Below are 22,856 nucleotides of genomic sequence, written 5' to 3'. Positions count from 1 at the left end.
ATTGAGCAATCCGCGTTTGCTTTTATAACGCAATAATAATTTGAGTTGCCGAGTCAGGTTTTGAAGATTTCTGTACTTAAATTTTAGGCTGCTTATTTCTGGTATGTAAGCGCAAGGTGGTTTACATTGACGGTCTATTAAATCTATTACGCGTTGTAATCTATTAACTTGGTCAATTGGATCGTTAAGGCCTACTATAAGGGTGATATCTATTTGTTCGTTGCACAGATAGCAATTGTCAATGTGTTCCAGGAATATGTTGGCGTAATTCAATGGTTTTACTTCTAGATCGCTTCTAATGTACTCGAGTGTTATGATGATCCATGTTATGGTCTTCTTCCTGAAAGGTAGGGTTTTAGCCTGTTACCGTGGATTCTTTGCGTGTGACCGTTGGAATATTCGATAAGATAGGTGGGTGGATTGGATGAGAGGATTTCTGCAGGTCCTAGCCATTCGTGGTCTAGCTTGTTAGTTTTGTGATCGTTATGTACCCATACTTTATCTTTTACTCGGAATATCGTCTGTGTTTTAATAATTTTTCGCATTTGATCCCTCTGGTATCGCTTTTTGTTAGATTCGGTAACTCGTCTTGCTTTAGCTATATAGGCGTTGTGTCGATTTTTCCAGAGGTTAAACAATTGTTCTCTGGTTAGGCTAGGAGTGGTTGATATTGAGGATGGCATGTTAGCTTGTCGTCCAAATGTTAGTTCGAATGGGGTATGTCCGGTCGTCTCGTGTACTGAAGTATTATATCCCATGCATATTAATTTTAAGTTTTCATCCCAGTCGTTCTGTCGGTCGGTCGTACAAGTTCGAATAAGGTCCTTTACTACGGCATGCGTTCGTTCAAGGGATCCGTTAGATTGTGGATGGAAAGAAGTGGTTTTTATGTGTCGGATTTTGAAAGCCCTTTCAAATGTGTCCATCAATTTACATACGAAATTTCGTCCCATGTCCGTCAGAATACTTTTTCGTGCGGAAAATATGTACACATAGTGATCCAAAAGTTCGTTAATGATTGAGTTGGCTGTTTGGTCTTTTAAGGGTATGAGGATGAGATATTTGGTTAATTGATCTTGGATAGACAGGATAAACTGATTGCCCCGTTTGGTTTTGGTGAGAGGTCCGAATATGTCCATTGCGATTTTGTCATTAGGATTAAGCGGTGTGTCAGTTATCATAGGTTGTTCCTTGGCCCTGATACGATTTAGCTTTTCTCGTTGGCAGGTTTCGCAGTTTTGTATGAATTCTGTAACGTCTTGTTCTAGGTTTGTCCAGTGATGGTGCTCTTGTATTCGTTTCACGGTGCGGTGTATACCTAAGTGTCCTACTAATTCGTTATGATTTTCGCGTAGTATCGTTTGTTTTTGTTCGTTATCGTAGTCTACTGGCGGATCTTGTCCAAATATTAATTTAATTTGAGGGAATCTAGTTGTTAGAAACCTTAGCATGAGTTGAATATTTACCTTTTCTAACGTGCTGAAGCTATTGTCGTTTATTCCTATTTGTAAGCGTCCGGTTCGGTGTTTAATAAAGTGTTTGGTTAATTGACGCAACCAATGCTGTTCGTTAAAGTCTCCCAGTTCGGTCTTTGTAATTTGTTTAAAGTGTGGTCTGTTAGGTTTTTGGGTTATCGGAGCTGGGGTGATATTGATTTTCCAGTCTATATACTCGTCATAATAGTCCGGGTTTTCTACATTGGGTTGGATTTCTTCATTAGTGATAGGATACAATCGGGATAGAGCATCTGCAGCTGTATTTTCTTTTCCTTTTTTGTATTCGATTTCATAATCGTACTCCTCGAGTCTCAAACGCCATCGCATGAGTCTCGATGAGGGGTCTTTAACATTCTTTAACCATTTCAAGGCTTGATGATCGCTTTGAATTTTAAATTTTCTACCAAGTAGGTATTGTCTTAGTCTTTTGATTGACCATACTATTGCTAATAACTCTTTCTCGGTTGTGGAATAATTCTTTTCAGGAGGGTTCAAAGTTCGGGATATATAACAGCATGGATGTCCGTCTTGGGAGAGTATTGCTCCTAACCCTTCGTTACTTGCGTCTGTTGTTAATGTGAATGTTTTGTCAAAGTCTGGATATTGTAGTACAGGGGCTTCGCAGAGTTTTTGTTTTAGTGTGTCAAATGCAAGTTGTTGTCTATCGGTCCAGTAGAATGGAGTGTCCTTTTTTGTGAGATCTGTCAATGGTTTTGCGATTTTAGAAAAATTACGTATAAATTTTCTATAGTATCCAACGAGTCCTAAGAATGACTTTATGTGGGTCGCGGTCTTTGGTGTTTTAAAGTCTTTCACGGCTTGAATCTTTTTGGGATTAGGCTTTACTCCTTTCTTTGTTACTACGTGTCCTAAGTATTCTAATTCCGGTTTCAAAAATTCGCATTTGTCCGGTTGTATTTTTAATCCTAAATTTTGTAGTCTGTCTAGTATAATGGCTAGATTTCGGTTATGTTCTTGGATGGTGCTCCCGAATATTATAATGTCATCCAGGTATACGAAACAGTTATTTCCTATTAACCCCCGTAGCGCGGTATCCATCATACGTTGAAACGTCGCCGGTGCGTTTTTAAGGCCGAAGGGCATGCGATTATAGTGGAAGTGACCTTGTGGGGTTGAGAATGCAGTATATTTTTTGGAATTTTGCTCCATAGGTATCTGGTGAAATCCTGACGAGAGGTCTAGGGCTGAGAAAAATTTAGCTTTGCCTAAGTGCTCGAGTATTTCGTCCGAATTTGGTAAAGGATACGCGTCTTGGTCTGTTTGCTCGTTTAATTTTCTAAAATCTATAACGATTCTCCATTTTTGTTTGCCTGATGCATCTAATTTTTTTGGAACTACCCAAATTGGTGCGTTATATGGACTGTCCGATGGTTCTATGATTTGTTTGTCTAACATGTCGTTGATTTGAGTCTCGATTTCCTTTTTATGACATTCGGGCGGTCTATAAGATTTGATGTTTATAGGTTTGCCTGTCTTGAGTGTGATTGTATGTTCTGTCAAGTTGGTACATGGTAATGAGTCTGTTTCCATATTAAAAACGTCTAAGTAATTGATGAGGATTTTTTCAAGGGGTTCTCGAAGTTCTGGATCAATATGTTTGGTACGTATTATTTGTGCGAATTTATTAATTTGGCTTAGTTTATCGGGTTTCTCTATTTCGTTTGTAATGTGACAGATTTGCTTACCAGTGTTGATGAAACATACTGTTGTGGGCTTTCCTTCGATGTATTGGGCTGAGATTAGAGTTTCGCCTGGTCTTATCTTGCTATCGGTTTCCTGGAATGGTAATATAATTTCGTCCAAGGTTAGTTTATTGTTAGTGACGCTGTATTGATACTTTGTAAGGAATGGGAGTCCGATTATTCCATCTTCGATTAGGGGAAAGTTGTTAGGGACTACGTAGAATTGATGACTTTTCTTGAGCATGGTTAAGTTGCAAATTTTGTTAGTGGTATGTTTGTCACTTCCCATTAGGAAGGTTTTTGGGTTAGAAGTTTGGACGTTTAGTGAGGCTTTTTCTTTTATAAGGTTGATTCCTGCTCCGGTATCGATGAGGAATCTGGCTCTTCCTCCGTCTCTTCGTTGCAGTACGATTGATAGTAATCTTCCGGTGGTGGTGCAGTTAACTCGAGGTAAGCTTCCTCTGGGTTCTCCGTTGTTTGGTTTACTCGAGGTGGAATCTTTCCTTGGCTGGCAAATGGAAAATTTCGAGAGTAGCATTTTTCGGCTGTGTGTCCAATTCGTAAACACTTTGGACACTTCGGTTTCATGCGGTCGTCTAATGGTCGGCTAGGTAGCTGAGCAGAAGTTTGTGGCTGTGAATCGGTAGTAGTTCGCTTGGATACTAATGTAATGTTGTGAGATTGATTCTTTGGGCGGTTGGCAACACGATTTGCTTCTCGTAACCATTGTTCTCTATCAGCTGCTAGTCGTTGGGCAAGGTTCAGGTTCTTTGGATCGCTAGATACCACCATCTGTCCTATCTCGTATCGTAAGTTGAGCAAATATGTTTTAAGTGCTTCGCGTTCTTCAATATCTATAGCTACGCGTCGTTCTGCTGGTGTGCGGTTTTCGTTTTGGACTGCATAATTTAATTCGTTTAGCTGTTGTCGGAATCTGGAGTCAAAAGATTGTACACTTTCTGTTGCCCCTTGTTTTAAATTCTTTAATTTGTCCCTACAGTTGCTAATAGTTGTTGGTGTTAATACGTGTTGTCTTAAGCATGAATATAAGTCTTCGAACGAGTTGATTTTTAGATATCGTATGTTTCGTTTCGCGTTGCCGGTAATCTTTTCGATCAGTATGAGATCTAATAATAGCTCTCTGTCACTTGCCTTGCACCTAGCTCTTGCTTTGCGGACCGATAAGATGAAATCTTCAACGCCTACGTCATCTTGACCACGTAGTGTCTCGACAGTTCGTATGGCCTTATCTGCCTCGAGCCCTCGATCTTCGTTGTAGTTGTTTATTGGTTTAATCGCGGCGCGGCTAGATGCGGCTCGTGGTCTTTGTGACGTGTTCGGTCCGTCAGTTTCGTCATCCGTTACGTTATCAGCAGCGGTTTCTAAATGGGCGTTTATTTGCGACTGGTTAGTCTCGGTGTCGTATTTTATTTCCATGGTTTTTGCAAGATCGCGTATTTCTTTAGAGCGATTTCTATCGCTAGTTTCCGCAAATTCTTTTATGTTTTTAATGTTTTGATCGGTGCTGTTTCTAAAGCTTCTAAACTCGTGAGTTAGGCTTTCAAATTGTTCAATCAGGGTAGCGATTAGTTCGTTTTGTTTAGCGGTACTCTTGTCAGTTGGTTTCATGCTGAGAAATATGACACTTTCGGCGGAAGAAGAGTCACTATCTTCAGAACGTATTTCAGGCTTACGGTTTCGATAATGTACGAAAGCCAGCTTACCGAGATTCTTTGCAGATCCTTCTTTTGATCATGGAGGTGACCGTGGTCCTTCGCTGTAGAATCCGTAGAGTTCCCGTTGAAGTTTCCTCTTGATGCGATGAATGGATCCTGGCAGGATCGCCAATTTTTTCACGTCGATTCGGGGTAATTTCACGTTCCGCACGCAAGGTGAGAAATTCGTACTTAAATTTTGATTGTTATTAGAATATTTATTGAACACTGACAGAGTAACAATACAGAATGGTCAAACAGCACAGAAAAGAATGTTCTTACAACGACTCGAGAGGTACTTTTTTATATCAAGGACCCGGCTCCTGTGGAGGGGCTATCGCTGGATGCCGGTCACATAGGGTTTCTATTACTGCTTAGCCATCATTTTGCTGACCAAGGTATGTGAGGCATAACCATCCTTTCGTTGCGTTCTCACGACCACCGTGACAACAGCAATCTTTAAACGCTTATAAAACCATAAGCAATCGTGAAGTTTAGAATTCGCTAATTGGGCGTCTCTCAATCCAGTTTTTGATCTTGGGTAGAAGGAGGACCTTTTTCTCCAGCAGCTTCAGATTCTCGTAATTCTCGATCAGATCAGACTTGTACATAAAGTTCAAATAATCGAGCAGAGCAACGAATGTTAAATCAGCCCAAGAGAGGGTACCATCGTAGAAGTAGCCGTCATTTTCCTTCACTTGCTGGTCCAAACGTTCTAAAATGAACGGCAGCGTCTGTTCAGCAGCCTTGCGTTTTGCAGCTTTGACCTTCTCGTCCTCCTCATAGTGGAAGGCGGCAATTTCTGAAAATTTGTTTTCAGTTAAATACTGAAGATAGAATTACAATCCTTTTTAATCCTTTGTCTTGTATTGTTGACATACGTGTATCGTTCGATTAAATCAAATATTAAATCGGATTTCAACTAATAAATACCTGAACAGATATGTACTATCTGTTATCAAGATTCTCATAAGATTTATGCAAAACAGCACTGGATACTCACTATGACGAATATCATGAATAGTATCAACAGTGGCATCAATATGAAGATTTGCCCAGTCAGTCTTTCCAGTTAAGTCATATTGTTTGGCTAAGTAACGGCAAATAGCTGTAGACTGAGCAACCTTCCTTCTATCAGCTACGAGCATAGGAAGCAGGCCATAAGGAGTCACTAAAAACATACAACTAATAGAATCAAAGATTCTATCGAACAAACAGATTATGATGCTTCTTAAATATCTAGCTTCCTGTTATCTGTTTTGGAAAGATATAATTTAATTTATTGATAATTTATCAGCAAACAAAGGGCATTGTCTCCTTAACAATACCTATTGTTCTCCCACATATCTTATAGAGCAATGGAGAGTAAACAATAATCTCTGTTATACTCTGCATAATTGTGTTCTACTTTATTTAGCTACTTTAGTTAAATTAGGAAAGATGAGATTTAAGAAACAGAACTTCTTTAAATCTTAAGCTTACAGGGCTTTATTTCTGGCCAGACGTCCTTTTTGATACGTTCATCTTCAAATGGAATACTAGCATAGCTGAAGAAGAACGGATTGGTTCTGCCAATGCCGTAACTGGGAAGTAAGTCAATTTATAGAGCGGCATCTTCCTGGAAGTATAGTATATACAAAGTAAAAACGAAGAATCATTGATGACAAGAATTATATTATTACAAATTATGAAGTATAAGACAATTTAAGTAAAAAGCATCAACTACTAACTACTCGCATAGCTATTTGTATCTTTATATTTTAATATAGCTTAGATATAAAAAGAATATTATTTTTGGATGTAATAATGTATAAACTTGCGCCAAATATTATAACAAAATATTGCACTTTCTATTTAAGTAGGATAGACATATTACCGGCAGCATATCTTTTTTCTATAGCAATGAAATTGTTTATAAAAAAGTTTATAAGAAAACTATCAATTAATGCAAACAACGCATTTCAAAATATTAATTACATTCGCGCGATTCGTTATCTCTAGTATTAATTTAACCATATGGTTCTATACACCCAAGACCCTCTAACAGTAATTTAGTACCATTACTAGTCGTATGTACAATGTATGTTTGTATGCAACTTTCGTAACTACAAAACATTCAGCAGTGATTATATATTCTTCCAAACATAAGAAACATTTTCTAATTGCATACTTAAATTTATCGATCAATTATGAACATATGATAACATTTATTTCTTTCAACTACTAATTTTCAAATCCTCTGCTGTTCCGTTAATTGAACGACGCGCCGACTTTTCGTACAAGTATCTTGTATCTTATCTGTATTATTTAGTTATCAATAAAGAAGAAACATTTTCTAATTGTATATTTAAATTTATCGATCAATTATGAACATGTAATAACATTTATTTCTTTCAACTACTAATTTTTAAATCATCTGCTGTTCGGTTAATTGAAGGATGTCGGCTTTCTGTAGAAGTATTTCATATTTATTATTTAATTATGAATAAGGAAAAAACATACAAAATATAGTTTTTAAACGGTTTATTATTTATAAAGAGAAACTTTGACTCAGGATATATATACTATATATATACTATTTACTTACAATTTTTTTTTTAAGACTTCAAAGTCGAAACAAGCACAGGAAATTTCCAAGCCGGTTAACAGAAACTTGAATGAGACAAAAATAACCTTTAGATCTCTATATGTTCTTCTTCCCCCCTGTTGCTTCCACGTAACTCTTATCCTATTGGTGGAGCTGTGCTGATATGTGAAATTATGACTACATAAAAACATCCGGAAAGACTCATTGAATGATTTTATAGTTTAAGGTTAATAAATTTCCATAAATTAAAGTTGAAAATTTATGAGAACATGTTTTCTGTAACAAAACTTAGTAAAAACAAACTAGTAAGGTTTATAGATTCTTTAATGATTATGTATGTATTCATAAACTAATTCGATAAACATCGTTCGATAAAACGTCGAACAACACACAACATTGAAGCGCGAAATTTCAAATTCAATGAAAGATAAATAACAAATATTGCGAACAAATGATATTAAATTTACAATAATCTCATGTAAGAAAAAATAAAAGGGATAAAAGTAGTACAGAAGATAGAAAAATCTATAAAACTGGTGGCTGGGAAATAGAAAATATATAAATTTATGTTATTAGAGTTTAGTACTTCTGTCGATCAATGTGTTACGACCGTTCGCGGAGAGACGCAGTCGCAGTAGCGAGAGGCGTAAATTCTCGCTACGATTCGGTGAATCGACGCCGCGAAGTAGTCGTTCCCCTGTTTCGGTTAAGATAAGAGGTGGTTAAATGAATATGACACAGTATAGTAAGTTATATTTCACCGTTTATTCCAACAACTTATAACGAAGGCAGTTACGCTGGTGCGTATGTACGAGATTTTCTTTTTTTTTTATTTGTTGAAATTACAATCAATTCTCGCGTTGAGAATATGTACGAGATGAATGAGTGACTGCTTTGTGGGTGTGTCCTACCCGGTGGAAGGATATTGACCGTTCGAAGGATGTGAAATCAGAACTGTCTTGGGAGACGATGCTGTCTCGGAGGAAAGCTAAGGATGGGTGTGTCTAGCGCACGGGACCATCGGATTTGTTGGTGTCGATTTTAGTTAGGAGAGTGAAGGAAGTGGCTTCGTCGTTAATTGGTTAACGAAGGGACTTAACCGCCCTCGAGAGAAAGTGGTTAGTGGGAGGAAAGTTGCAGCATACGTGAGAAAAACTAACTTTCCCTTGTCCAGTCGGGGTAGACAATAGTCTTTAGAAATTCTTCGGAAACAGACGTTTGTTTGGTTTGAAGGACCTTTTCTAGGAAATCTATGAGATTTATGGAAGGTACTTGAAACTATGGAGGATACGCTGCGAGTATCCGGTGACATCTGGTTGCCATATTGCTCGCGGTGCGACGTAACAAAATGAAATAGAAAGATTATACCGCAGACGAAATTATACTTTATACTTTATTATTACATTACATCAATTGACATCTTTGGAATTACAACGATTCGATACACATTTTAACTAAATATTTTGCAATGAAACACGTATTATTAAACAACATAATCATACTAAATTAATTTAATGTGACTATTTATTATTATTATATAATAACACAGTGATGAAAGAAATAAACTGGTCAAGTAATCTAAGGAACGATAATACGTATCTATGTCAGTGACAGTGAGAAAAATTCAGATATCTGTACTTAAGTGATTACACTTATAAGTATCATTATATATTATATAAATATGATATTTCGAATGGTATCATTTATCACTCATTAAACAAGAGTGTCATATCCAGAGAAATGATTTTACATATCTTAATCTTTGCTTTGATTACGATAGTAATAATTTCTATCAAACTTGATGAGGAAGATACATGAATAATTATCTAAAAGCTGAAAATCTTGGCAAATTCATTTGTACATAAACTAACAGGAATGAATTTTAAAGATACACTCTGCTCTCAACAATTAAAGCTGTCTTGTCGCAACAAAGTTTCAATAATTTTTTATGGACAACATGGCCCAGTTTGCACAAAGACTAAAAATTTTAACATTAAATTTGGATAAAAAATCTTACGGTAGAAGGAATGATATATCCTTCATTTTCGCCAATAATCTGGTCGAATTTAGTCAAGTAAAATGGTATTGTTTCGTTCAAAAGTTGATTCTTCCTCGCTTCCTTCTTTTCAGGATTCTCCTCCATGCGATAGTAGCAGATAGCTGAAACCAACCGTTACGTTCATTTGTGTTTTTCCCCCCAAACGAAGAGAAAATAAGTTGTGAAAGAAGGAGTAGCCTCTCATAGTTCCTACAATTTCTTCATTCTCTTTGCTTTCTTCAATATTGCCTCAACAAGTTCCTGTGGTTCACGATACTTGAAATATATACAATGTTACCAGCGTGGAAATTGTCTTGGAAACTTGGAAAATCTTTCAAGAGGAACAACATTGCTAACTGAGATTCGAGAAAGGAAAGGTAAGTAAATCCTTGCTTCTACTTAGAGCTTTTTTATTTACTTCTGACGAGTAAAGTACTGTTATTAAAATTTGATTAAAAGTACCAAGAATGTCGAGATATAAACAACCATTTGTGGAAAGGTCAGGAGAAGCAGAATTATCGAATAAACGTTATATAACTCTTAGTGATTAAGTAAGAGAAGAGAAACGAGAAAAAAGTCTTTTATCTAGGTCTTAATAAAGTATACTATATTTATCTCCATATCAAGAATAACAACAAGATATAAACAGTCTTCTAGAAATTGAGTAAATATTACATAATTACATCTTGAGCAATATTTTGCGTCTTAGCTTTTGCTTAAACATTATGATAATCTTAAATATCTGTAAATTCTTCACAGACTCTTTGCATCTTCTATACAGGTATCTCATGATCATGTGATAACACACAGGAAGAAAAAATAGAGGAAAAAACAGCGTAAAAAAAAGTTGCGTAGGAGTATCGTCGCACTACATCATTCGACAATTGATGCACGTCATGGCGATCGTCACGGTTTAAAGCAGGCCATCAAAAACACGTTTGTTATCGTACGGAAAAATCTGCGACGTTCCAGCTGTTCAGGTGCATCGAATTGTGAATCATCGGCGGTACGAAGCAAGGCGAGGGGCGTAAATAGAGAAAGAAGAGAAGAGAAGGATTCGCATAAATGATAAAATATAATCGTTCGTTCCTCGTCGATGGCGGATGGATGGCTTTAATCGTGGACGATATCGATACGATTATATTTTATACATTTGAAACAAATATAAAAGACAAGCAAAAACCAGAGATACGATCGTTATGATATTATTCAATCGGTAGCCTATTTACCTCGTTTATTGTTCACCTTCTCTGTCTAGTAATAATTTTTCGATTCGACTGGCGTGACGTTACGTTGGCGGTGTAAGAACACGATTTTTGGAAGCCATCGAATTCGTGATGTCGATAGAAATCTTCAGTTGGAATCGTTGTATCATAACGTAGTCTGCTTATTGTCGATAAGAATTTACTAAACTAAAAGTGACTACTAAAAGTTTCTATCCTCTAAATTCTATCTACGATTCTATAATCTAAAAACTGACTTTTGCAAACAAACTGTAACATTCGCTTAACGGAAAGACATACGTATCTTGTTTGTACTCGTCTTTTCACAATGAATTCTTGAACGTCTGTCTCTGTGGTGAGACAAATGCAAAGTCATCTCATCAGTTACTCACCTTGCTTCAAATCTCCAAGAGTATCGACGAGCACGTCGCATATCATCGCATCCCATTCGTTCTTTCCCATTAGATCGTACTTCCTCGCCAAGTATCGCGCCACAGCGTTACTCTGCGCTACCGGTTTCCCGTCTATCTCCAGCACAGGCAGCTTTTTATAAGGCATTGCTAAGAACAAACATGGCTCATATGAACACTGTGTAGAGGGAAACGATCGATAGGAAATCACAACACAGCTTCCGAGGCCGTTGCGTTCTTGTGAATAGATGAATCGAAATCATTTCGGTTTTAATCAACATGGCCTAGTAAAGAAATACAGAAATGTCTTCTTTCTCCTTTTTTTCTTTTCTTACGATTACGATGGACAGGGTATCGCGTGTTTTTGACTGTTGGGAAGAACATAAAGTTTTTAAAATCAAGGATAAAAGATAATACCAGACACGGAAAAAATATTAGAAAATGTACACGGTTCTTGTAATGAAAATTGAAATGCAAGGAATATAAATCGAATGTCTATTGCGAACGTAATTTTGTGTTTTACACCGACAGGATTGATTTACAGACTTACGTTGATTTTTTGTTTCTCTATTTGCAAGCGACATATAAGATTATATCGAAGACTATGCTGCGTAAAACTTTTATTATACCATTTACGATAGAAATGTCGCAACAGAAGATCGAATTTTATGTCTGCTTTGTTCTTTCGACTTTTTAGCTATGTTCTTGTTCATTTCCGAACTGATTTCAATTTTTTATCCTTTTTTTCCGACAAGTCCTAAAAAGTTTTTAAATTAACGAGAAGCGTAGAAGTATTTTTGTATTCCTATTTTAAGTCACCTATTTACGGTTTTCTCAAAATATTCGAAATGCTTCGATTCATTGAAAACAATAAAGATTGCAACACAAAAATTCGAGAATCGTAAGTGAATTAAGTTGGTATTCGATAAACACGATATTACGGAAGCAAAACTTAATGAAAAGTTCGACTTTATTCCGTATGAAATTTTACTTTAAGTAAGTTTAGCCTGCACGTGAAACGAAAGTTTTATATACAGAAAAGTTTGAGTAAATGGTAGATACCTGAGAGTTGAACGATGAAAGTAAAAATCGATTCTTCACGCTTACAATCCTTGTATTCAGGCCAGAGTTCTTCGGGGATCCTCTCGTCGGTATACTCGATGCCAGTATATGCAAATATGTACCGTATATGTTCGGCACGACCACGGGCATTGAAGTAGATTAGTTTGTAGGTATGTTCGTCGCTCATTTTCCTTGCTCTGTCAACTTATCGAGAAAAATGTTACAATTAACTCGTGTAATTAACAGACTGTGTGCGTGTTTGTGCGTAGAGAGAACAATTTATTTATAGATGGAATAATTCGTATAATACGCAAAATAAATCATTCAGAAGGCTGGAATATGTGTTTTTGAAACAATTAATTATGTCGAAAAATATTTCAAACGAGATATAATTATGAAAAAAATAATAATTAAATGTATGTAAATGTATGTAATAATAGTTAAATGTATGTAAATGTAATAATTAAATGTAATTAGTTGTGAAAAAAATAATAATAAAAAGTAAATAAATGTAAAAAAGGAATTAAATGTAATTAGTTTCTTTATACGCACGCGATATTATTGGCGATATATGACGGTCAACTTTATTTTTTTAAATAGATATATTTGTACGTATATTTTTAGATATAAATACATATATTATATAGATATAATAGTATATATAATATATATAATAATATATATGTCGAGTCTGAATCTCCGAGTCCGAGCTCGAGGCGCCCTCCCGGGGAGGGCTCGCGGGAGGTAGCGGTTCTGCGTTGAAGTTCTCCATCGTCCGGTCGCGCGTGGGGTACCTTTATTGTCGATAGTTACACTAGTGACGAGGGCCTCAGGCTTGATAACGAATCCGCGGCCAACGGGAGGACTATCATATAAAAAGCAACAGGATACACGAAATAATATAATTCTGACTAGGACAGCATAAACGCAAGAAGTGTTGATATTGAAAAAAATATTTAATTTTGTATATAAATATTTTCATATTTAAAAAAGTTTCCGGAAGCAGGAAGATTTACAAACAAATAATATGATAAACCGAATGTTTCATGATCCTTTTCTAATTAGAGTGTGTGACAGCATGTGAGAACGTTTCTTAAAAATATGACTTATTGCAATTACTTAATCGCAATTATAAACGATTAAGACCTTCTCACAACGAGGCAATCTATCCAAAGTATAAAACTCGTTATACTTGATGAGAAAACAAATCTCTACTTAGGTTTCATTTCGTTTCATCGCGTTCATAAAAAGTGAATTTGTATGAACACATCGTGCAATTTAGTAATTAGGACCGTTGATCTCGCTGCAACATAGATGGATAGAAAAAAGCCATTTAAAATGATACAACGTCGGGAAGACAATTATGAAAATTATAAATGAAACACAAGATAAAATTGTTTAAGATTAATTCTTCTTTTTTTTTTTTTTTAATCGCGAGTGTTTGCAAACGAAGTTTCAATCTGTTTACAATGATAGCAATGAGAGGAGGATGTCTATGAAAGTTATAAATGCGATATTGAATAACATTTCTGCGAGTGGGTTTGTTTTTCGTTACAAATGTTTTTTAAACGAATCTGCAATCTGTTGGAAACAACGGAACAGTAACGGGACGACTGATAGGGAAATAAAAAAGATCGCGTTTTATTTGAACAGACAAATCTTTGAAATCTATTCGAAAGTCTATTTGAAATGGTACGTGCTCGAAAAGAACGGTGAATACTATAGAAGAAGGATTAATTAAAATTCTTATTAATCTGTACGCTTTGTATATTAAATACCTTGATCGATGCCAAGATAACAAATTATTATACAAAACAGTGAAGTATCCACGTCTGACATTAATATTGAGTATTACCATTACTGTAATTTAATTTTTAACCGATCCTGAAAATTCCTTAGAACGTAAAAAGTATAAAATGTTACTGTGCATTTCAAGATTAAATGCACTGTAATTTAGAAACAGTTATGAAGCGGAAACAAATAATTTATTCAGAATAAGAATTCTACGTAATCATATTAAAAAAAAAGAACGTACTTATAACGCGTTTAAACTCCAAATATGTAAAGACAATAAGGGAAAAAAATTAAACGAAGAATCGTATTTTTTGTAAATTCACACAAGATTTTATCTAAAAAAAAATTAAGATTTTTTGAAGAACGTACAAGACGGAACACGAACAATAAAAAAAGGGATGTTAAATACAAAAAATAGATTGAAATTTAGATTATGAAATATAACAAAAATGATATTGCATAATTTACAATTATTTTCGATAGCTTACGTCAGTATGTTGGAGTGTAAACTATGAAATATTCAAAAACTGATACCATTCAGACATAATTTAGAAAAACAATAAATTGCGGAAACCGATAGTTAAAACTCGATACGATCGATACTCCAAAGCTCTAATCCTAATAATTACTCAGCAATAATAACCGATAATTCATGTTGATTAATGTTTGAACTCCGTTTTTTTTTCTGTATGTGTATACAAATTTTGTACAGTTTGATAAAGCGAAATTAAATTATCATCCTTTTGTACTACTTCAAACATTGAGATTTGTCATCTTCAAGGTCGATCACACATAGTTTCAGATTGCGGAATTGCAAGGGTAATTAATTTTGCAATCGGTTTTCCTTTGATATAGATGTGAATACAAATAGCCATTGATTGACAATATACCGAAGCAATTCTAGTTTAATTTGAAGTCATCGATCCTTTGATATTTTTGGAAGAATAGTAAAAGTACAGAGAAAACAAGAAAAAATGGCGTTAACTAAAAGATAGCTCCAATGTATGTCATAAATATTATCTATATATCATTTGTAAGATGTAAGTGACCAAGATAACGAATTATACAAAAATTGTATGTAATGATTAATACTTGAACGCTACTTACATTTATGTACATGAAAATTTGATCTTTTATTAACTAAGTTATTGATCGACAAAATGGCTTCCTACATAATTCTCCGCCTGAACTGAAATGCATATTTTTTTTTACGCAAGCCTTATGTGTAGCTAGTAACGAGCAAACAGATTAATTACTTTACACACGGTCGTATCTTGTTTGCTGTAGGCGAGTTCTCTCGTGTAATCAACGAAGTACTCAACTTTAAAGCGATAACAGAAGAACATTATTGTATCGATAAAAATCATGCTTTTTTCAAAGAAATATGTAACTCGTATTTTTTTTAAAGCAACCCTCATAACGTATTGAATATGTAAGGAAATTCGAGGATTTGGGAATACAAATTATTGGCTATATTCTCTAAGAACGTCTTGCACGCACGCTGGTTGCCAACCGACTAGCCTAGATTCTTCTAACATCTGGCAACAGTCTTTTGTCTCCACTGAGTCCTTGACGCCCTCTAACCCTTACACACACACTCTCATGTACAGTGTAAATGTATCACTTCCCTAACACGCCTCCTTACATTTATACTGTACACTTAATTTTATTTACATACTTGTCGAATTAACAAAATATTTGACATTTATCGCTTTCTTTACATTTCTCTTATTTTACATTCATCCATGACCTAAACCTTTCAAATTTCTCTCTACACAGTGCCTTCGTAAAAATATCCGCAGTGTTTTCTTCTGTACTTACTTTTATTATGTTTATCTTATTTTCCTTTACGTACTCGTGAACGTAGTGGTAATGAACTTCGATGTGTTTAGAATTTTTTGTAAAAGAGTATAGTATTTTGCTATACTCATTACTCCAGAGTTATCCTCATAGATTTTTACAGGGTTATCGTCTACATTTACATCGAAGATTTTCATTAGTTCTCTGATAGTCATTACTTCGCTCACCGCTTCCGATAGAGCTACATACTCTGCATACGTCAAGGCTTTTGTCACACACCTTTGTTTTTTAGACTTCCATCCAATTACATTTCCATACAATCTAATTACATACCCAGAAGTCGATTTCCTATCTATATGATCTCCTGCCCAATCAGCGTCCACGTAACAATCTGTCGTTTTGCATTTTTCATTTCTTTTATAATGTAGCCCTAAATCTCTAGTCCGGTACAAATATTTCAATATTCGCAAGGCATATTTAAAATGTTTCTCGTTACAACAATCTTGAAATCTACTCAGATAATTCACACTATAACTTATATCGGGTCTGGTATTTACACTAATATACAGCAATGCGCCAATTAAATTCTTGTAACCAATGTCCTCTCTATTTATCTCAGCTTTTTCAATTTTTAAGTTGGTCTCCATAGGTGTACAGTACAATTTGCTGTTATGTAATTTATATTTGTTTGCTAATGATTCTATGTATTTCTTTTGGCTTAATCTCATTTCATTTTTTTAAATAATCATACTCTATATTTATTCCAAGATATTCTTTTACTTCACCTAAATCTTTCATTTCAAATTTATCAGTTAATAATTTTTTTTACACTTTGTATCTTCCCTTTGTTTTTACTACAAATCAACAAATCGTCTACGTATATTAACAAATAAACAACATTTTCTCCCTCTCCATAAGTATATAGGCACAGCTCTATATTGTTCTTTTTAAAACCTAATCTCGTCACATACTTATCAAAACACTCATACCAGTCCCTCGGACTTTCTTTTAACCCATAAAGCGCTTTCGATAATTTACAAACTCTATTCGTGCCGTCCGCATATCCCTTTGGTTGATTTACATATACCTCCGAGGTTACTTCACCATTTAAAAAGGCAGTTTCTACATCCATTTGCTCAACTATTAATCCATTTTGGCAACAATATGATAGCAATATCTTACAGGTCTGATTACTCGCCACTGGAGAATATATGTCATCGGCTACGTTTCTTTGTTGAAATCCCCTTACCACTAATCTAGCCTTATACCTGTCCTCTGATTTTTTCGTGTAAACCCATTTTACATCTAATACTTCTTTGCCTTTTACCCTTTCTACCAATTTCCAAGTTTTATTCTTATAGAGACATTCTATTTCCTTATCCATAGCCTGTTTCCAAACTTCATTATTTTCGCAACCAATCGCCTCCTCAAATGTACGAGGGATATCTACTTTACAATAATTTGCATGAATCTCGCAAATATTTTCCTTTTCTGGATACCTTACTGGAGTTTTCTTAATACCTGTAGATCTCCTAGGAGTGTTTGAGCTTTCAATACTACTATTATTTTCATCTTTCCTACCTTCTAACTCTTCCTTATCCATACCATCCAATGAATAGTTATCTTCGCTATCATTTCTATCTGCCTCTAATGAATTTTCCTCAAAACCGATACATTTAGTGTCTGTCTCAATGACCTCTACATGTCTAGCTATTGTTATTTTTCCACCTAATAAGACTCTGTATCCTACTTCACTATATCCTAATAGAATTCCCATATCTGCCTTCTTGTCCCATTTGGAAACTCTTTTTTGTTCTGGCCTTCTTACAAAAACTTTACTTCCATATAGATGTAGATTTTTAACACTTGGTTTTCTCCCGAAGAATATTTCGAAAGGTGTCTTTCTTTCTATAGTATTCGCTAATATTCGATTTTTCAAGTATGCCGCTGTACAAACTATTTCCGGCCAGTACCTTTTATGTACTTTCGCTTCCGCTAACAAGCAACGCGCCATGTCCATCACTGTTCTATTATACCTTTCCGCTGTCCCGTTTAATTCATGTACGTATGTTGGGCAATTATTTATTCTTATACCTTTATCCCTAGCAAACTTATAAATTCGATTATTTAAATATTCTTTACCATTATCGCATATTAATATTTTTAACCTCTTGCCCGTTAAATTTTCGGCTTCATTTACGAACTGTACGAAAGAATCAAAGACCTCATCTTTTGATTTTATACAATAGATCCTAGCTATTTTACTATAATCATCGATAAATGAAATGAAATATTTTTCTCCATTGAATCCGGTGGTCTTAAAAGGACCACATACGTCCGTATGAATAATTTCCATTATTTCCCTAGCCTTAGTTCGATTATTTTTGAAAGGTAAGTTATGCATTTTGCTTTCTATACACACCCTACATTTCAAAAGTTCCTTTTCAAATTCATTCGGTATGCCAGTCACTAGCTGCTCTTTACCCAAAATCTCTAAATATTTAAAATTTACGTGTCCTAGCATCCTATGCCATCTTTCCTTTTTACTCATACCACTACGTTCGGCGCTGTTTACTAAGTGCTTCTTCCCTTTCAATATACCTTTTATTCTATATGTCCCATTTTCTTTGAACGCTACAGCTGTAAGTTTATTATCCTCATCTATTACTTTCGCAATATTTCCTTTGGAAATAACCGTATTCTTATTGTCTGTTAGTTTACCTAAACTAATCAAATTTGCGGACATTTCTTTCGCGTAAAATACTTTCCTCATATTTATTTCATTTTGTTTTCCGAATGCTTCAAAATAACTTATAACATTCCCAACTTTTGTCGCTTTTATCGGTCTATTATCGCCTAAATATATATTTACCGGTTCTTTTAGGTCGATAGATTTATCGAAATAATTTATATTATTAATTATGTGATCAGTACAACCGCTATCTAATAGCCACACTATTTCGTTCTTACTTATCTCATTCGTCTCACTGCTGTTTGCTGCGTGCGCCGTTGCTATCCATATGCCTGCTCTTGAGTTTCCATGCTCGCCCGTGCCGGTTGTTGATTGACGATGAAAGTTTCCACGTCCTCTGCTCGTATTGCCTTTGTTCCCTCTTCCTCTGTTTCGACCACGTGTTGGCCCATGCCAATAGCCGTTACTGCTTTCCGCTTGGACGCCATTTTGACACTCTCTCGCAAAGTGTCCTAATCTTCCACATCTGAAGCATCCTTCCTTTTTTGCAGAAAAGGCGTTGGTTTGCCTTTCTCCTCGATTGGATTTATTTTTCTTCTCTGCTACCTCTATTTTATTTTTTACATACGCTACCGTTTGATCCTCTTCTTTCAATGCGTCTATTATGTCCGCTATGTAGCTGTATTCTTCGGGTAACGTATTCAGCATGTAATTCAGCTTTTCCCTCTCACTTACTTGTGCGCCCGCACTTTTTAATTCATTGATTAATTTTTCGAAATCGTTAAAGAGTGATGCTGAATCACTGTAGTTCTCCAGTCTTATGTTTTCCAATCTCCTTCTGCATACGATCTGCAGTGCCGTCGACTCTTTCAAGTACATTTCATCGAACCTTTTTATTATATCATACGCCGTTTTTCCTTCCCTAACATACTCCAATTGTCTGTTCGATATTGCACTATAAATTATATTAATCGCCTTCAAATCCTTTTTGTCCCAGTCTTCATCGTCTCTTTCGTTCTTCATTCTAGTTGTAACAACCTCGCAGTCCTTATATTTGAGAAACATCGTGATTCTTTGCTTCCACATTCCATAATCCTCACCATCGAATATAGGTATCATGATTTCCGATCTCTCCATTTTAATTGATTCTTCTTTTTTTCTTTTCTTACTCAAGCGTTCCTACGTGCCCGAAGTATATTTTTTTCTGAAAGTTTTTTTTCTTTACTGAAAACTCACTCGCAAGATCGTAACCACGCACTAAATATCTTGCAAAACTAGTAACCACGCTCTGCTACCATGTTAAGGAAATTCGAGGATTTGGGAATACAAATTATTGGCTATATTTCCATACAACAGTTATACATCTATATTCCTCTCTAAGAACGTCTTGCCCGCACGCTGGTTGCCAACCGACTAGCCTAGATTCTTCTAACATCTGGCAACAGTCTTTTGTCTCCACTGAGTCCTTGACGCCCTCTAACCCTTACACACACACTCTCATGTACAGTGTAAATGTATCACTTCCCTAACAGTTAGATAAATATGAATTGTGTGTTTGAACAAGTGTTCGGTCGTGTTTCACGCGACGAAAAAGGAAATCACAAGACAAGGTGTCGCCTCGTTGGAAGCAACAAATCGCAATACGAGGGTGGAAATTGGGTAACACCGGGAGGATTACGAGGGATGAGAAATCTGTCGAGAGCGTGAAAGGCTCGCGGTCACCGGGTTTCTCCAGTTCTGTCGCTTTTAACGCCGAGTTCTTCCGCTTCGAGGATAGAAGCTGCGAAATATCGAGGCCATTGTCCAAAGATTTTCAAGAATATCCGATGCAACGTCTTGAAATTTACGAGAGCAAGTCTAATAAATTCTTATCTCTGGTCCATTCGTGGCCAATTTTTTAATACCCTCGTAACTTGTAACGACAAATAAAAATATTGGTACAGGCCAATTTTTTTTTGGATAATATCTTGTGTGAATTTACAAAAAATACGATTTAATTTTTTTCCCTTATTGTCTTTACACATTTGGAGTTTAAACGCGTTATAAGTACGTTTTTTTTTTTTAACATGATTACGTAGAATTCTTATTCTGAATAAATTATTTGTTTCCGCTTCATAATTGTTTCTAAATTACAGTGCATTTAATCTTGAAATGCACAGTAACATTTTATACTTTTTACGTTCTAAGGAATTTTCAGGATCGGTTAAAAATTAAATTACAGTAATGGTAATACTCAATATTAATGTCAGACGTGGATACTTCACTGTTTTGTATAATAATTTGTTATCTTGGCATCGATCAAGGTATTTAATATACAAAGCGTACAGATTAATAAGAATTTTAATCAATCCTTCTTCTATAGTATTCACCGTTCTCTTCGAGTTCGTACCATTTCAAATAGACTTTCGAATAGATTTCAAAGATTTGTCTGTTCAAATAAAACGCGATCTATTTTATTTCCCTATCAGTCGTCCCGTTACTGTTCCGTTGTTTCCAACAGATTGCAGATTCGTTTAAAAAACATTTGTAACGAAAAACAAATCCACTCGCAGAAATGTTATTCAATATCGCATTTATAACTTTCATAGACATCCTCCTTTCATTGCTATCATTGTAAACAGATTGAAACTTCGTTTGCAAACACTCGCGATTAAAAAAAAAAAAAAGAAGAATTAATCTTAAACAATTTTATCTTGTGTTCTATTTATAATTTTCATAATTGTCTCCCCGACGTTGTATCATTTTAAATGGCTTTTTTCTATCCATCTATGTTGCAGCGAGATCAACGGTCCTAATTACTAAATTGCACGATGTGTTCATACAAATTCACTTTTTATGAACGCGATGAAACGAAATGAAACCTAAGTAGAGATTTGTTTTCTCATCAAGTATAACGAGTTTTATACTTTGGATAGATTGCCTCGTTGTGAGAAGGTCTTAATCGTTTATAATTGCGATTAAGTAATTGCAATAAGTCATATTTTTAAGAAACGTTCTCACATGCTGTCACACACTCTAATTAGAAAAGGATCATGAAACATTCGGTTTATGATATTATTTGTTTGTAAATCTTCCTGCTTCCGGAAACTTTTTTAAATATGAAAATATTTATATACAAAATTAAATATTTTTTTCAATATCAACACTTCTTGCGTTTATGTTGTCCTAGTCAGAATTATATTATTTCGTGTATCCTGTTGCTTTTTATATGATAGTCCTCCCGTTGGCCGCGGATTCGTTATCAAGCCTGAGGCCCTCGTCACTAGTGTCACTATCGACAATAAAGGTACCCCACCCGCGACCGGACGATGGAGAACTCCAACACGGAATCGCAATCGCCCGCGAGCCCTGCCCGGGAGGGCGCCTCGAGCTCGGACTCGGAATGTGACTCGAGCTCGGATTCGGATTCAGACTCGACATCAGAAGTGGCATCCGAACACACGTTGCCGACACGGGATCGTAAGAGTATCGTGCGCGCACTAAAGCGGTCGCTAGGGAAGAAGAAGAGGAAGAAGAAGAAGAAGAAGAAGAAAGGGCACCGGGCAACCTGGCTATCGCTACCGCGCTTGAACCCCGAAGCCGCGGACGCAGATCCAGCCGCCTGTGCACAGCCGTCGGCCTGCTCATGAGGGACCACCGCCTGAAAAACAGCGCACTGTATTCTGCCCTAAACCGTGCCCTAGAGGGTCCGGCAGCGTATTGGCTTACGCAGATAATGAACGGCGACGAGCTCACCTGGCCAGATTTTAAGGAACAATTCGCCGCGCACTTCGTTGGCCAAGAAGTAGCAGCCGCGTCGCTAATCAAGCTAGCCGAGGAACTACCGCGTGACGGCGAAACACCAGGAGCGTACGGAAATCGTACCATCACCCTCCTGGGGTCGAAGTGGCGAAATTCAACCAGGGAAGAGGTACTCGCCGCCACCGCCCTCCATCTGCTGGGCTCGCGCGATGAACGTTTTAAACGACTAGCGCTCACGAGTGACATCACGTCGGTGAAACAATTCCAAAGAGAAATGAAGCCCTTCCTATACACGGAGTGGCCAACGCCCCCGCCGTGGAGGTCATTAGCGAGCTCCGGAAACAAACGAGGCAGGTCACCCGCCCACTGGACCAGGTGTAGCCACTGCGGTATTTACGGACATCCGACATTCGAATGCCGCAAGAGGGCGAAGTGGGAACCGAAGAAGGACCCCCGACGCCCGGAGGAAAGCCGACCGGCTGCACCACCAAAAGCGTTGTGCTTTCACTGCCACATGCCGGGACACATCGCGTCTCGCTGTCCATCGCGGCGAGAAGAAAAACATTGCCCCGAGGACGAGCGCCGGGTCGATGCC

At 36.4% G+C, this 22,856-nt stretch overlaps 1 protein-coding gene across 1 annotated transcript; it reads right to left on the bottom strand.

Moving 5' to 3' along the window:
• Positions 1 to 5,171: 5,171 nt before the first annotated feature.
• On the bottom strand, positions 5,172 to 7,821 carry LOC143303768 (glutathione S-transferase-like). The gene is made up of 4 exons (XM_076625568.1): positions 7,502 to 7,821; positions 6,397 to 6,532; positions 5,918 to 6,085; positions 5,172 to 5,716 (listed from the first exon to the last, which is right to left on the bottom strand). Exons 3-4 carry the CDS (start codon positions 6,060 to 6,062, stop codon positions 5,409 to 5,411), a joined length of 453 nt encoding a protein of 150 aa, XP_076481683.1. The 5' UTR covers positions 6,063 to 6,085; positions 6,397 to 6,532; positions 7,502 to 7,821; the 3' UTR covers positions 5,172 to 5,408.
• Positions 7,822 to 22,856: the final 15,035 nt, after the last annotated feature.

Source organism: Bombus vancouverensis, chromosome 2, assembly GCF_051014615.1.
Source record: "Bombus vancouverensis nearcticus chromosome 2, iyBomVanc1_principal, whole genome shotgun sequence".
Classification (NCBI taxonomy): Eukaryota; Metazoa; Arthropoda; class Insecta; order Hymenoptera; family Apidae; genus Bombus; species Bombus vancouverensis.
Note: the sequence above shows the minus strand (reverse complement) of the source record. Positions and strands in the feature narration are given on the sequence as shown.